Source organism: Candoia aspera, chromosome 3 (genome assembly GCF_035149785.1).
Source record: "Candoia aspera isolate rCanAsp1 chromosome 3, rCanAsp1.hap2, whole genome shotgun sequence".
NCBI classification, from domain to species: domain Eukaryota; kingdom Metazoa; phylum Chordata; class Lepidosauria; order Squamata; family Boidae; genus Candoia; species Candoia aspera.
Window position 1 is genome coordinate 116656643 of NC_086155.1, and position 16435 is coordinate 116673077.

Below are 16435 nucleotides of genomic sequence, written 5' to 3' on the forward strand. Positions count from 1 at the left end.
TCAGTAAGTGGTTGTATCATCTTATGCTATAATAAATGCAACACTGTAACACTTGTCATTGTTGATTGATCTCTTACCATGCTATGCAGGAATGTTGGCCCATTCTTCTATGGCAAACTGCTTCAACTCAGGAACATTTGAGAATTTTCCAGAAATTCTCTGTGGTTTAAGTCTAGACGTTGATTTGGCCATTCCAAAACTCTGAACTGCTTCATCTGCTCCCTTGTTTGCATGTTAGTGATCACTGTACTTCTGCATGACCCACTTGTGTTTTAGTTTCAGTGGGCAAACAGATACTGTAGAATAATTTAATGCAAAGTCGATGTCATGCTTTTGCCAATGGCAAGTCATCTGAGTCTCAAGAGAGCAAAATATCCCTGTACCATGACACTTCCATGTTTGACAATTCATATGAATTTATTTGACAGTTTATAGTGGAATGCATGCTTGGTTTCTAGCAGACGTGATGATCTCAATATAGCCTGAAAAGTTCCACTTTTGAGTCATTTTTCCATAGAACTCTCCCACAGAGGCTTGGAGAGTCATTCAGGTGTTTTTTTTAGAAAACTGGCAACAATGTTCTTAGTGAACAATGTTTTCACCTTGCTATTCTCCCATAATCCTGTTTATACCCAGTGCTTTTCTGGTAGTGAAATCATAAACATTGACTTTAGCCAGGGTAAGAGGACCCTGCTGATCTCTGGATGTTCTTCTAGAGTTTTTGTGGGCTTCTTTGTCTGTTCTTCTGGAATGATTTTGACAGGGTAGCCATTCTTGGGAAGATTCATTATTGTTCTAAATCTCCACTTTTCTGGACCAATGAAGTCCCAGAACTTTAGAATTGGGATTGTAACTGTTTCTAGATGATTAGGCATCAATTACTTTTTAATGGAAATCTTCAGAAATTCATTCGGAGTGGGACATGATATGCCTCTAGAATCTGTGTTGTGAGTACTTCACTGGGGTGAGGGGAACCCGTGAGGGGGAGATGGGCGGTGAATAAATTTGTAAAATAAATAAATAAACCAAAGTTTGTGAGATTTATATAGGACAAGGCTGGCCCAAATCGGCCCTCATTGTTTAAAGAAGTACTCACACAACTGCCCTAGTTATTATTTTAATGGAATTGATTCAACAATTACTTTTTCATGCTGTCACATTGCACAGTAGATGACTTCGTTATAAAATAAATGAAACAAGCACCAAACTTTGGTATAATTTGTTCAGTCACTCCTTTTATGTATCAGTAGGATCCTCATAATATTCTGCTATCATTGGTGGTAACGATATGCAAAAATTCAGAAAATACAATTTTATATTATACCTTTTCACTGTTTCTATTTTAAAGAAGATCCTACTGAGATTGAATTTACAGCTGTGTTTGCTGACATCTCTTTTATCAGAAATTGTTAGTTTTTGTCTTTTTTTCAGGGCTACTCCCACTATCTGAAACTTATCTGGAGACTAGAATAATCCAAGCATCTCACAATTGTTCAGACTCTCTACTGTAACAACATTGGTATCAATTATAGTAGTAGCAAACTTTTTGCAGATCTGGAATAGTTCTGTGCACATTATTCAAGTGCTCCTTGAAGCTGCAGAGTAGATGCAGTTATTTGAAAACTTGGTATGTTTGTTTCAAGGCCCTACCAAAATATTCTGCACATGCCTATGCATGCACAGGTGACACTTTTGCTGGATAGCAGGCAAAGCGATTCTTCAGGAGGATCTCAGAGCTGCTTTACAACTTTGTAGAGTGGACTCCAAGGCATGCTTTGCTCACAAGCAAAGTGCCTTGACAAACCATTTGCACAGGCCTAAAACTAATGCATTTTGGTCATCTAAGGTCTTTAATGAGCAATGGGTCTGAGGGATTGTATACTTTCTGAAGGAAGATCAGTGATAATGAGATCTCCATTTTCAGAATTCTCACACACAGAAAAAAAAAGTCAGAGCAATAATATGTATATGAAACATCATTAATTTGTTTCAAAATATGTTAAGGCAGGAACTGAGAGAAGCTGATTTCAGAAATGTATATTTTTGCATTTACTATTATTCTGCAAAATATTGGAACATTTTAAAAATATTGTTTATTTCTTTTGCTTTAGACTTCTCCACTGTTGAAAGACAGCTTTGTAGAAGACTGTGAAGACAGATCATTTTTCTGTAGTGATAAAACCTCCTGTAATTCACAAGGAAAAAATAGCCAAAAAACCCAAGGTAAATATGCATAATGGTTTGATAGTACAGAAAATAATATTCTGTAGAATACTGTAACATATATTTCTCCATAGAAACATTGAAGAACAAAGATGTAGGGATTTATTTGTAATTTGTTAATAAAGAAGAAACAGTGTCATCTCCATCTTAGAAGGAAACTCCCTTACCAAGAAAAGCATTTGCTGGATTTTCCAAATCTATTTGTTTAAATGATAAATTTGTGTGCCAAAGGTAATAATTTTAGAAGTGGAAGATGGTGATGTGCTCAGCAAAGGCCACAAGAAACAAGCCATTAGAATATATTTATTGATTATTGTTGTAAACCTCCCAGAGTCCCTCTGGTGGGAGGAGATGGGTGGTGAGAAATTTGATTGATTGATTGATTGATAGATAGATAGATAGATAGATAGATAGATAGATAGATAGAGGCTCTTTTATATACTGTAGTACATATAAGCAATCATGTTTTGATTATTTTAGCAGAATTTTATCAATAAAAGAGAGGCAGTGATTTAAAATAATTATCTAGATCTAGTGTGTGTATGTTTGTGTGTGTATTAAAGAAAAACTCTTGGGATTAATGGCCAAGTTGGTTATGTTTTCGCTGGCAAGTTATTGCTGACTTTAAATACAGAGAGTCTCAAGATACAGCTGCTGTTTTCTTTGGCAAATGAACAGAGAGAGTAACAATGTACAGTATTTTACTAAAGTTCACAGTAGGGTCCTTTGTAAAAAACTGTAATGGACAGTTTAGATCAATAAACAAGAGATAACAAAAATGAAAAATTAAAGGGAATGGGACTTAAAAAGAAAACAAACTGGTCTGATCACTGTGACTTTGAAATGTGCTTCGTTATTGTTTGTGTTCACATACAAAAATCACAAGCTGGTGTGAAGATGAGAGTAATGAAAAGAGCCGCCTAGAAAAGATTCATATTACAGGTAAAAGTAATGGCTGCATAATAGGCTCAAATGTGGGGTTTAACTGTATTATACAATAAAACATTGCATTTCAGTGGCTTGTGAATTATCCTGATAGTGAATAAATCCAGCTACTACATTCTGGGTTCAGACATTAAATGCAAGAACATAAAGTCCACGCTTATGCCCCTTTTAATTCTTTGTAATCATGTTATATGTTTTAAACCTCGTGAATATCATCTGTCATTTTAGCGTTTCAGGTCTTGGTATCGGTGTTATAAAGGTCAGTCGCCATGGGGAAGGATCAGTAATTATATGGCAAACTACACATGTTTCTGATTTGATTCTTTTCTTTTCAGCAGTAATTGAATGTGTATCATTAGAGTAAGAGCACAGGAAAAAGTGCCAGGCAAGAAGCTGGATGTCTGCCTCAGAAAGGCATTCTGATAATTTAAAAAATATTTTGCAATAAGATTTCATCAGAATCTGTTACAGTCTCTTACTGGTAGCTATATTATATTTGTTTAAAAAGGATATGAAATATAGCATGGCAGATTTTTCTTCTCATTCTTTTTTTTTTACATGTGTATGTAAGTCTATAGTGTGTAACAAATGCACATCTGTAAACATTTTACAATCCCTTCCTTTTTTGAAAAAGAAACAAAGTACACATATCAATACTGAAATATATAACTGTGTCAACAATTAGCATAGAGATGTTGAAGGGTAATTATCTAAATAGCTATTAGATTTTTTAATATGAAAACTGCTTTAATATTTTCTTGTATATTTCTGGTTAGCTTCTTTAAAAAAAATCTCTAATTAGAACAGGTTCTACAGTCATCAGAAATAGTTGGAACTTTTTTATTAGATGTTAAAGAAAGCACAAAACCAGTGCAATAAATTCTTGGGTGTCTTCTATTCTTTATAATACGTTGTCACTTTATTGAAGAGGTCCACAGATCATCCAAGAAGATTGGTATAGATTTGTTTCCATTAGCTAACAAAAAAGGTAACATTTCCAACTTTTCATGAAAATCTGCTAGACCAGAGAAATTAAGGTTTCTCCAACTAATGTCCTTTCATACTGCTTTTCCACATTTCTGTGGGGAAAAATGTGATAAAATTCTAGTATTTAATAAAAGCCATAATCCATGTAAATGTGCAGTGTTCATCCCCATCAACAAAACTTTAAATACCAGTTGATAAAGGTCTCCTCATTTGAAGTAAGTAAAGGCAGCTTCTCATTATCCAGACTATCAAACTATTCATGTTGTCCTTATAAGTCATCGTTAATTTTTTATTAGTACAATTGTATGGTAATGATGATACCTTTGGAGCAGGAATGAGGCTTAGCTATCAGAAGGTAGCTGTTTGGAGGGCTAAGGGACCCAACTGCTCCTACATCTCCTGGGTATTTGATACCCATGAGTGTACACATGCCATAGACTTCTTTGTTATTTTGGCCGTATCTAACATAAATTGCCACTAAAACTAATGCTGGATTCCCACATAATATTAAGTCATGATTTCTTTAACCATAGTTTATTAAATATCAACAGTTGGCTGGGATTACAAACTTGTTAAGATCTAAATCATACAGCATAGTTTACTGGATATTGGTGCAGAACAGCATGCAGTTAATGAACTTCCTTCAAGGTTTTGAGGGTTGGATTATAAACCCTCTGTTCTGAGAAGTTCAAGGAGAGTCATCCAGGCCAATTTAACATGACAAATTCAAGTAGCAGTGGAAAGAAGCTGCTAAACTTTTACAGTGGTACCTAGAAGTGAAAACAGAGAAAACAGCAGGAAGAGAAAACAGTAGGACTCCCCAAGGTTAGTTTGTTTTTCTGAAATCACAGTGAGGAAAATATGGAAAGTCCAAGGACAGAAAGGAGTAATCATTGTGATCAGGAACAAAATGAAACACAGCATTTGCTGAATGGCACTCTGACCACTCAAGATTTTCCTACCGACCAAAGGGACCCTTTGAGTCACAGAGAACTACTTACACTGTCTGTTAATGACCAAAACAAAGAACGTGCCTCTTAAGAGGCCAAGAGGGCAACAGCAGTGCTGATGCTATCTTGGCTTCTCCGTTACTTTCTACAGACAGCTCACTTTAGTGAATCCCCGGCTGCTGAGCGTTTCGTAAATGGACCATCCTCCTGGTCCATTTCCAAGGGAAAGGGATGAGAGAAACTTCTAACAATCTGATTATATAATCACAAAACAAAGTTGGGGTGCAAGTCCAACGAGAGGAGTTCTGCTCTTCAACTTGAGATTAAATGCATCGCTGGCATGTTGGCTTTTTCATCCAGGAAACTGAATGAGTAGTTAGATGATTGATACTTGTGGCTGGCCTCACTTAAAAAGCAAAATTTGGATTCATGAAGCCTCAGGTCCCTATCACTTGATGCTGTTGATTTGCAAGCAATGCTGCTCATAGAACACACTGACATAGAATCTAGAACAGGCTGCCCAAAGCTTTTGGAGACAAGTGCTTGATAGAATGATCAAGGTCACAGTGACCTCAGCTCCTTTTAACCTGCCCCTTAATGGTTACAGACACCATGGTATATTTCAGGTGGATTCTGTGAAAATTTAGTGGGCATGTCAAAATTGTGCCATCAAGCTATGAGCTCCAGCTATGAGTGGACTGTACACTGGTGTCTAAACTAGATTTATAGCTTTTTAGAAATGAGAAACTTCTTCAGAGTTGTAGAATATTTTTATAATTACTTGGTTCATAATATTAAACTATGATAATCACTCTCCCTATTTATGGCATCTCAGTCCAAAATTATGCTGGAGGCATGGCAGGATAGACATTCATTTCTGTTTCAGAGACATACACAAGGTGCTCACTGAGTTTATTCTCATGGGAAAGAAGGATGAGAAAACAGAAGCTAAGGCCCTGAAATTTCAAACAGAGGAATTCCAATTTGACTTGCTGCTTACAAAAATTTTGGAGCTTACCTGCTACATTTCAGAACTGGTTTATTCATTACAAACTGACCAAAGGAAAGCAACAGGGCTTCTCCATACCAGACTTTTCCAATAATTTGCAAGATGCCAATACAACGTCATGTGAGATATAGTCGCTCAGTCTTGGGATATAGGAATTTCCAGTATGTTGCCACACATGAAGAAATTTCATGATGACCTCTGAGAGAATCAAAGGCCAACATTTCAGAGTAAACTGGTTCTTTACAACATTGGGCATAGCAATCTCTCAGATAAAACATAGATTTATAGGTCTTATGCTTATTTATTTATAAGCATACCTGTGACAGTGGCAGCTGCAGAAAAGTCATTCTCTACATTTAAATTTTGCAAAAATGTCATTCAAAACAACATGACCCAGGAGTGGCTAGTTTGTTGGTGATCTCAACTGAGAACAAGTATACCATAAAACTGGATATTCCAAAGATAGTATATCTTCTAAGAAAAAGAGGTGACAGATAAACATCTGAGTGAACCTTTACAACTCCGCACCATGGCCCCGACCTGCCTACAGCCAAGGATGATGTTGCCAGGCCCCAATCACTGACCCAACTAGGTTGTGCAAGATATGCTGGCTCTGAGGCCACAATAACACGCAAATGGAACATGGATGCTCTGGCTAGCAGATTTCACAACTCAAACACAAAGAGGAGGGAGACAGGAGGAATCATCAACTACTTTGTGCCATTGCCTGCCTGTCTGGGTGGAAGGTAAGTTACTGCTGCTACTGTTTAATTTTTAAAGATTTTGTTTAGCTTGTTGACTTGATATGCTGTTCATTATTATTGTACTTGGTGCATGTTCTTGATCTCTTGCATTTAAAAATGCAAAAGCAACTGTTTTGATTTAGTTGGTGACTGAGCTTGTTGTTGCTTATATTATTATCCTCTGTATACATGCTCTTGGTCTCAGTTTGTATGGTACTGGGGCCCATTCCACTCTGGCTATATCCAAATAGAAGGATAATACAATTGTGTTTTATGGAAAAATAGCAACAAACCAGGTCAGTTGTGTTTGTGTAGATTGCTACAAAAATTGGAAAAAAGCACTATAATGCAGTTCAGCAGTGATTTTATTCAGATTTCTTCATACTAACTAAATATGTCAGTTCCAGAAAAAGCCTGAAATATACGGTATATTGTAGAAGCAGCCTAAAAATATCTCTTGAGGGCTAAGTATCTTTGTGATCAAAGGTGAATGTTAATGATTTAGAAGGCATTTTTAAAATATAGGTTATGATCGCTGGATGTGCAAAACTAATTTAAGTATCAAGTGAAAATGACCTTTTGAAGGGATTTGAGAGAGAAAAAATGAGAACAGAATTATGTACACAAATTTAATGTCATTCTTTCCGTTATTGAGATTTTGATTTTTATTGCAGTATTAAAAAAAGACTGAAAGAATAACTGTTAGTTAACTTGTTAGTACTGTTACAATTTTTTTCATGATTTTGTTTCATAGCTTGATGTTACATTTTTTAAAATTGAAGGATCTAAATTTTTGCATAACCATAAACTTGCATGTTCAAAGAGAACTTGGAATAGTGATAATGTTTCCAACACATGCCAGATCCAGAGAGAAACACATGTATAAAACCTTTGTGTATATGATTGTGTGTTTAAGAGAAAGAGCAAGCGTGCATCTTTCCATAGATCTGATGTAGCAGTCTCCCAATTTTTAATCAAGCTTTTCAGTCAGGAATGATTGAAGAAGATGGGAGATGAAACTTCTCATGCTTATATAACAATAGTAACAATATTTTTTTAAAATTATTTTCATGTAAGAAATGAAGGGAGGAGTGCATACCTCTTTTATTATTTGATTATTTTTACACAAAGGGGCATAGCTTGTCCCTTAAATGTCAATTATTGTAGTATAAATTATTTGGAAAATCTGATAGCTAAGTATATGTACTTGTCCTATCAAGTAATTATGTTTGGTAACTTAATCACTTAAAGGCAGCCCTTAATAATAATGGTATTTCCCTTCCCTACACTATTTGAAATTAGTGTGGTTAAGAAGTGGCAGTACTAAAGTTGATATTTTTTCAGTTTTCAGTGCATGATAATTATAAGTGAAGATCTTATTCTAAGATGCATTTATAACTAAAAGTAAGAATGTTGGATTATTGTGTAGCCCAAGAATTTCTGCTGCTTGTTTGCTCTTTGGAAAAGATAGAGCATAAAATAAGGCCTTCAAAATTTCAAAGATGTTAAAAGGAACCAGTTGCTGTGTCTATGATAGTCATGCGTAGATTTTAAAGGAGTAATGAAAAAGACAGTTTCTTTATATTATCTGAGAAAGTAAAATCCTGTGTATCTACTTCAACTGCAGCACCACCTAGTGTCTGATAATCAAGCTTTGTCATTTTGGAAAAAAAAGTTTACATTTCTAACTAGATTTTATGGAATGACTAGCCATTGGAAGAAGAGGAAGTTGCCCAGTTCACTAGGATGCTCCTGTTTTTGTTCTGAGGCTGATATATCTACAGTATTCATTAGGATGAAATTTATAACACAGTCTTTTGAAAATGATAGTGGAAAGCCATAACCAGGGGCTTTCTTTGGTAGTTGTATAGCTAGACTGTCTATGATTAAGTAGCTGAACAGCTGGTGACTGCATGGATACATCCATGCATAATCTTCATGGCAACATTGCAAAACAGGTTTACCATTGCCTTTTTTTCATTCATAATTTATTACGGTCTTAGGCCAGTACATACCATTGCCTTATTTTGGGATGTTTTTTACTTCCCAGTAAACCCTGCAACCATGGTATTCTTTGGTAGTCTCCTATTAATTCTGAACCTAGACGGTTCCTCCTCTTTGGGCACTTACAGCTGGAAGATGCAGTGTGAGAGGCATGAAGGAAGAAAACCTTGACATTTCAAAACAGAAATAAAATGTTTTAAATTTGAAGTCATAGAAACAGAATGGGCTACCTCAGTTCAAATGATCATTTGAGATGTTATTCAGATCATGAATTCACATGAAGGAATGGAGTGGCAATTGTGCTAAAAATGACATCATGAAATGTGTGCTCAACTATATTCCAGTTGTCATATCTTTTAGAATTAACAGCTATCTAGCAAATACAAATTTTATATATGTACCTACTTGTCAACCCTTCAAGATAGACCAGATCAGGAAACAGATTCCAAAGGAAGACTAAAACTACTCTTTATTGAAATAGTAATATGTTCTTACAATATTCTAGAGGTGACGGTGACGGACTCATCCCTGGGGGAGCTGGGGGTGTTGACGACCGACAGGAAGCTCTGGCATGGGCCGGGCCATGAAGTCACGAAGAGTCGGAAGCGACTAAACGAATAAACAACAACATGTTCTTACAGCTTCTCTCAATAAAATGTAGTAGTCCTCCCGTGGAATCTGTTTTCTGATCTGGTCTATCTTGAAGGTCTGACACTACTTCGGATGAAAGGCAAATTCCAGAGTATTAGAAAGACCATACTGTAGTACTACTAATGGGTGATTGGGATGCAAAATTTAGAAAAATAGAGGGGCAATCTCTCTGGAATCATGGGAAAACATGGACTGAATAGTTTTGCAAAAATAATTCTTTATTGCTGATGCCTGCTTCAAGCAGCATGGATTTATTTATTTATTATTTATTTATTAATCAAATTTATCACCACCCATCTCCCAAAAGGGACTCTGAATGCAGCCTGAAGGACTTTTCTGGATAACACCAGGAATGTAATAGGAAACAGAAGATGGAGAAGTGAAATTCAGTCACCCAGGGCATTACAGGATACAGATTGTAGAACAGACTATGACTTATTGATGTCAAATATTCAGGTTAAACTAGAAAATTAAATAGAGCAAGTGTGCCAGTAAGGGATGACCTAGAGAACATGCAGTCAGAATGTAAGACCAATGTAATGACAAAATGGATATTTCTCGATAAGTGAAGTACAAAACTCAATAGACCAACTGCCAAATAGGGAAGCATCAGGCACAAAATGGCAACAACTTTAATTGTAAGGGGGGAGATAATCCAATTTGTTTTGTTACTACTGGCCTTACTTCAAGAAGTCACAATGTCAAATACAGTTTTGTATCTTGGAGCCTTGTTGCATCTCGAGGTAGAGCTATGAAAAACTCTACTATGCATCTGTTAAAAGTTGTTGTCAATCATAGTGAACTAGAATCAAGCTGCTAAAGTGTTCATAGCTCTCTCTCTTTCAAGTGGGCACTAACAGCAGTTGGGAGCAAGAGTGAAGTTATTTTTTTCCCCACAGAGTTCTATACATTTCCGCTATTAATACCGTTCATTGAAAGGGGATAGTCTTCTAGATATCCTGGACCTGAGCTATTTATTATGAAATGTTTAGAAAATAAACATACTTACTGTATTAGAGTGATGCATATCATGCTAAAGCATATGCATTTTCTGAATCCTTGCTAATTAGACAGCTAATCAAATAAGTCAATGTTTAACAAAAATGTAAGGTTGCTATCATTGATCAGTATATCATAAAATGATCAGTGTATTTCATTAAAATAATGTAGGGCAAAATACAGCCTTAGAAGTACTGTATCTATTAAGGATATGAACAAATTTGTGAATTGACCATCTTTGCTCACTGATTAGATATTAAAACTAAATTTAAAAGAAAGAGAACATTGATTAAAATGGAATTATATATTAATATTATTCAGTATTTTATTTCTTCATGATCTGGTTCCATCTTCATAATTTCTTTGTTCTACTTTTTTCTATTCTTTCCCTCTCACAGCTCTTGACTAAGTGCAAAATACCATTTTGTGGCAGACAAATATTGTTTTTTATAAAATTAAATAGAAAGTAGCCCTATAGTGTTTTATCTTACATTTTGTCACTCTTCTGCCCACATATGTGTTGGGATGTCAATTCCCAGAATTTGTAGCCAGTGTAGCTAAACCTTTAACTATGCTGGAATTGAAATCCAAACATACCTGAAGATATGAAGCTGGGAAAAGATGTAGAAGAAGCATTTGTGGCAGGGGTGGGGTGGGAATGATAAAAGCAGTATCACACCATCACAACCCAATCTCTGCCCATGTTGTACAAGTTTTGTGATGGTACAGGCAGAGGTTGCATTACAATGGCATGATGCTGTTTTCATCATTTTGACGAAAGCTTTTGACCCTGCAGATGCCTCTGTGCTGCAGTGAAGTTTTTGTTGTACAAAATCATGTCTATGTCCCTTTCTTTTTTAAAGTTTTAGCTATACAGATGGGTTGATTTCAGTAGAGCAGCCCACTGAAACAAATATCTTGGACACTTGAATAATATACGATTAATGAATTCTGTCTTACAAAAAATGCAGAACAGTAAAATATTAATCAATGCACCAGGCATACATATCACAAAGTAAACCATTTCCAAAAAATCTGTTCAACCTATCGGAAAACTTTTACTCAGTTGGAGCCAGTGTGGTGAACTGCTGTAGCTGTAACAGTTAAAGTGTTCAGCTAGACTAACCTAGATTCACCCTGAGCCAGAAAAACCCAATGGACTTTCGCCCAGTTACTATGTCTCAATCCAATCTACATAAGTTGGAAGATTTATGTATGCCACCTTGAGTTCCTGGAGGAAAGGTGAGAGAGAAGTCTAACGAACAACAATGACTGCAGTTTCTCTTTATAAAGAAAACCACTAGGAATCATCAGTGAGTACTGTTAATACATCTGAATGAATAATTCCTGAAGCATTTGCTTCAGAGTTTTTATATTAAAAATAATTTATTGCTCAGTTTGCAAAAGTATAACATATCAGTTTTTTATTCTTTAGTGAACAAGTTATAGGTGAATGAGAAATGCGTACAGGTAATCCTCAGCTTATGACTGTTCATTTAATGACTGCACAAAGTTATGATGGTGCTGGAAAAAGTGACTTGCGACCAGTCCTTGCACTTACGACCGTTGCAGCATTCCCCCATGGTCACATGATCAAAATTCAGGCACTTGGCAACCAGCATGTATTTATGGTGGTTGCAGTGTCCTAGTGTCATGTGATTGCTATTTGTGATCTTCCCAGGGGGCTTCTGACAAGCAAAGTCAGTGGAGGGAGCTAGAATTGCTTAACAACCATATGATTCACTTAATAACCATGGCAAAAATGGTTGTAAAATTGGGTGCGACTCATTTAATGACCGCATCTCTTACCAATGGAAGTTCCGGTCCCAATTGTGGTCGTAAGTCGAGGACTATCTGTAGTATGTTGTAAAGTGCTTTCTTGACTAAGATTTATAAAATATGTGATAGTTGATTTGGTGAAATGCTTGTTCAAAGAGAGTGAAATTTATCTTCTAATCTTCTAATTCCTGATTGTAGATACAATTTGAACCAAATTTACTCCAGTGTAACTTGTTCAGTTGAAGTGAAATACTGTACAAGTTTGGCTGCCCTAGGGACATGGCTATGTTTTCTTTCCTCTGAGCAATATTCAGGACATTTTTCAAATATATAGGTGAAGACACATTAACATTCAAAATAAATAGACTGAACAAATATAATGAACATATTAATATTAGGAAGAATGCTAAAAAATACTGTAGCCTTTTCAAGACTATTGATTTATTAATATGGGTGATGTTAATAATTGTGAATAATTTAGGTTGCAGTTCTATACCCACTTTATCAGATAATATAAAAAGAAAATGCCCTTTGTGTTTTAATGAGCAAACAGTTTTGCTAACATTCCCATGTGTATATGTGTGTGTGTATAAAATAGTGCTAATTTTTTTCCTTCACAAATCATCAGAACATTTGGAATAGCCATGCTTTCCATCAGTGATCCTATAGCCTTAACTAGCACTAAATAACTTTAATTTATTCACTTGTCTGATTTAGTCAGAGTCCTTTTATTCTCTCTCTAAAGGTACACTACACTTGATCTTAGCCAAAAGGCAAAGAAGCAATAGACTTACGTTCCTGAGGCTAGATCAAAGAAATAGTCTTGTTAAGAGCTGCCCTCAGGTGTACTATTAAATTCAACAGAAAATTCCTAATTGTCTGAACTGTGTAGCACTTTGAAGGCAAAAAAAAAGTGCTTCAGAGCACACGTTGGTGTTCATTTAGCATCCACTTGCATCTTTTTAAACCAAGTAGATCTTTTCCTGGGATCATTTTAGACTTGTGGAACGGAGGCATATCATCATGGGAAAAGACACAGCTACTTTAAAGAGCTCTCAGTAAGTGCTACATGACCATTTCAGTATGCTTCAGAGGACTTTTCCCCCTTCAAATCCAAGGCGCTGCATAGTCCTACAAATTGTGCCATCTTTGGAAACTTAAGTACATACTTTATCTGCCTTATTTATTCGAAATGTTAAATACTTTTAGTAGAAAAACAGTGGAGATATAAGGCTAATAAACTTTTATTAATATGCAAATCATGCAAGGGCTGGGATTTTTAAACTGCAGTTATGTCCACAGTAAATGTCCATTTGAAAGTCATGCTTAGATAGGTTCATAACTATTCTTTCAGTCTAACATTTTTGACACAGTTATGCATAGTCTAGAATAACAGTGGGAAGACTCTTATCCAAGAAAACTGTTTTTGAAATGTGGAGCAATATTCAATCAAAATTATTATTCCCAATATTAGTAATTGGCTGTCCTTATTATAATTAGTATGATCAATAATGTTTTGTGGCTGAATTGTGCCATAATTATTATTGTTTTTACTAAATCATAACTTTATTCTTTGCTTTCATTTCTAATGGACATTTCCATCTCTTGTATGTTCTGTCTCCATGTTCCAAAGATTATATCTAAGATATATGGCTTAGGATCATGTAGCTAACACAGTATCTAAATTCGTTAGTTTTTAAATTTGCATTTACCCATGGTAAAATGTATGTTACTTAATAGGTGATCTTGGAAACTCTTGAACTGGATGGAATCTTCTTGCGGAGCACAACTCATTCTAAACTCTCCTCATTGTTAAGTGTACCTCAGAGAACAAGAGAGCCATTTAGAGCACATTCCATATAATTAACACCTTTCACCCATTGAACGCTTTGCTGTTTGGAGGGTTTCCTTTCCTGGCTTAATACAGGTGCATAGTATCTGTCTGCAGCTTCTTCAAGCTGCTTCATGACCTTGAAAAAAGATGAATTTGATTTAAGAAGCTGCAGACAAGTGCCACTCTAAAGCATCTTTTTGTTTATGAATCTGAAGTGCCATGCAGTCCTAATAATTATTGCATACCAAAAAAATCCTTTGCATTTGTTCCTATCAATTCTCATTCTATTTTATGAAAGAGAATTTGCTTATGGTTTGAATTTGTTAAAAGGTGACCTAAGTGTAGGTCCATTGTCCTATCTTTTATTATATAACCATTATATTATATAATCATCTTTTCTAGCATTCCACAGCCTCTCTGGCTTCCCATATTTCAGGATGGGAAGTAGTAAGTAGTTATTAAGTTGTACAGCTACAGTGGAGTCTTTCCCTTGAGAAATAGTTGGAGATGTTTCCATCCCTGGAGAAATTCAGAGAAATTGTCCACCCAATTTCTTTGCCCACAAGAATTTCCAAAGGGCATTTGTGCCCACCTCTAATTATAAGTACAAGGTCTACTTGCCTGGAGATATGGCTGATTTTAGTCAGAATCTTATGAGAAGTCATTTTTACTTTCCTCTCTGAATTTTTTACTTTCTGGAGATGGCTATCTAAACACCTTCAGCTTTACAATATTCCTTAAAGCTAGGATCTAACCTTAATTCTAGTATTAAACTCCTGCATTGTGAAAAGTCTAAGAAACATCTCTTAGTGAAGGATCATTTATTCAGTGAGATATTTTTCCATCCTGGCTCATCAGTTTTTAAGTTATAAGTTGTTTGCTTGCTTGACTCACCCTTTTGGTAGAAGCAAAAATTTGATAAATGTTTTCCCTTTAAAATAAAAATCCATTTTGTGTCATTTTATTTTTAATGAATGTTTTAAACTGTACTTACTAACTGCATGTAGCATAGTGAAAAGAATGGGAACCTTTATTTTTTACAATACTGTATATTTCAGTCCAGATAAATAACTGAAACTTTTAGTTCATTTATGATAACTGGAAAGTTATTCTAAAGAAGAAATATAGGGCAGTGGACAGAAATAGGATTGTTTAACTAGATATATCCTTTACATATATTTTCACTCTTTCCTCCTGCTGTTGGCAACCAAAGAATTATGATTTTTAATGCATAGTGAGGGAAGTAGGCAAAAACTGGACAAAAAAATGTGCCTCACCCAATAAAATGAGGACATACCATTAGTATCTACTCAGAGAATAATTAATTTATTCACAGAGAAAAAATGTGAAAATCTTTTGCATTCTGTAAAGGATCATTGGCACTATCTTCATATGACAGTTAAAACAAAGAAATTGTCATTTCTTTCTTGTGCTCATAATACTAAGTTGAGGCTTGAAAGCTTAAAATTATTTCAGTTTCAATCATAACCAACATATATGCTCAGCAGAATTTGTGGTACCACTTAGGAATATATTAAAGAAACTTCACAAAAAAATCATGTTTGTTAAGCAACTAAAACCCTCTTGGCGTGTGAACTACACTGAAGAGAAAGGATATTCCATATCGGGTTTCATATTCTTTGAGATCTGGTCCAGTATATTGGCAATTCAGTACTGGATGTGCAGATGAAATCATATTGCAGGGTTTGGCAAATTCAGGGTAAACCATCTTGGCAGCTGCCTTAGTGGGCCTCAAAGCCTACATTTAGATGGAGAGAAAGGGTCCTGCACTAAATATGCTGTGGTGCGTCAGATGTTTTTATATGGAGGTCAAGGCGACTTACAAGGAGTATCAGCACTACCTGTATTATTTGCACATTCAAATAGCTAGGAAAACCATCTCAGTCTCCAGTGTATTCTATGAAACATAATTTATGTACTATAATGATAGGCATAAGACAAAAAGTATTTTAGAAGGTCACGTTTGGTTATAAGCTTCATTAATCTTTATCTGAAAAATTTATGTAAATCAGTAAAAATGAATATGGTTTTGTGTGTTATAAACTATTTTGCAATGTTTAGCTTCTGGTTTAAGTATTAATATATAGTATAATTATAGTATTAATTACTAATTATAGTATTAATATATAGTGTCATCAGTGGGATTTTGGTTGCTAACTTCTTTGGTCTTGCAATCTTTACATGTCTTCTTACTGACAATAATGACATGATGTATAAGGACATGACAATGTATAATGATAAGTAAAATTATAACATTATGTTCTCTACTTAGAGGACATGCATTATAACA

General features: G+C 35.3%; 1 protein-coding gene across 1 annotated transcript in view; it reads left to right on the forward strand.

Annotated features, from left to right (window-relative positions):
• Positions 1-16435, forward strand: part of KIZ (kizuna centrosomal protein) — a 71061-nt gene that overhangs the window by 41111 nt on the left and 13515 nt on the right. The window contains exon 10 of the mRNA XM_063298699.1: positions 2112-2223. Coding sequence (XP_063154769.1) covers positions 2112-2223 — 112 coding nt within the window. The remainder of the gene's footprint in view (positions 1-2111; positions 2224-16435) is intronic.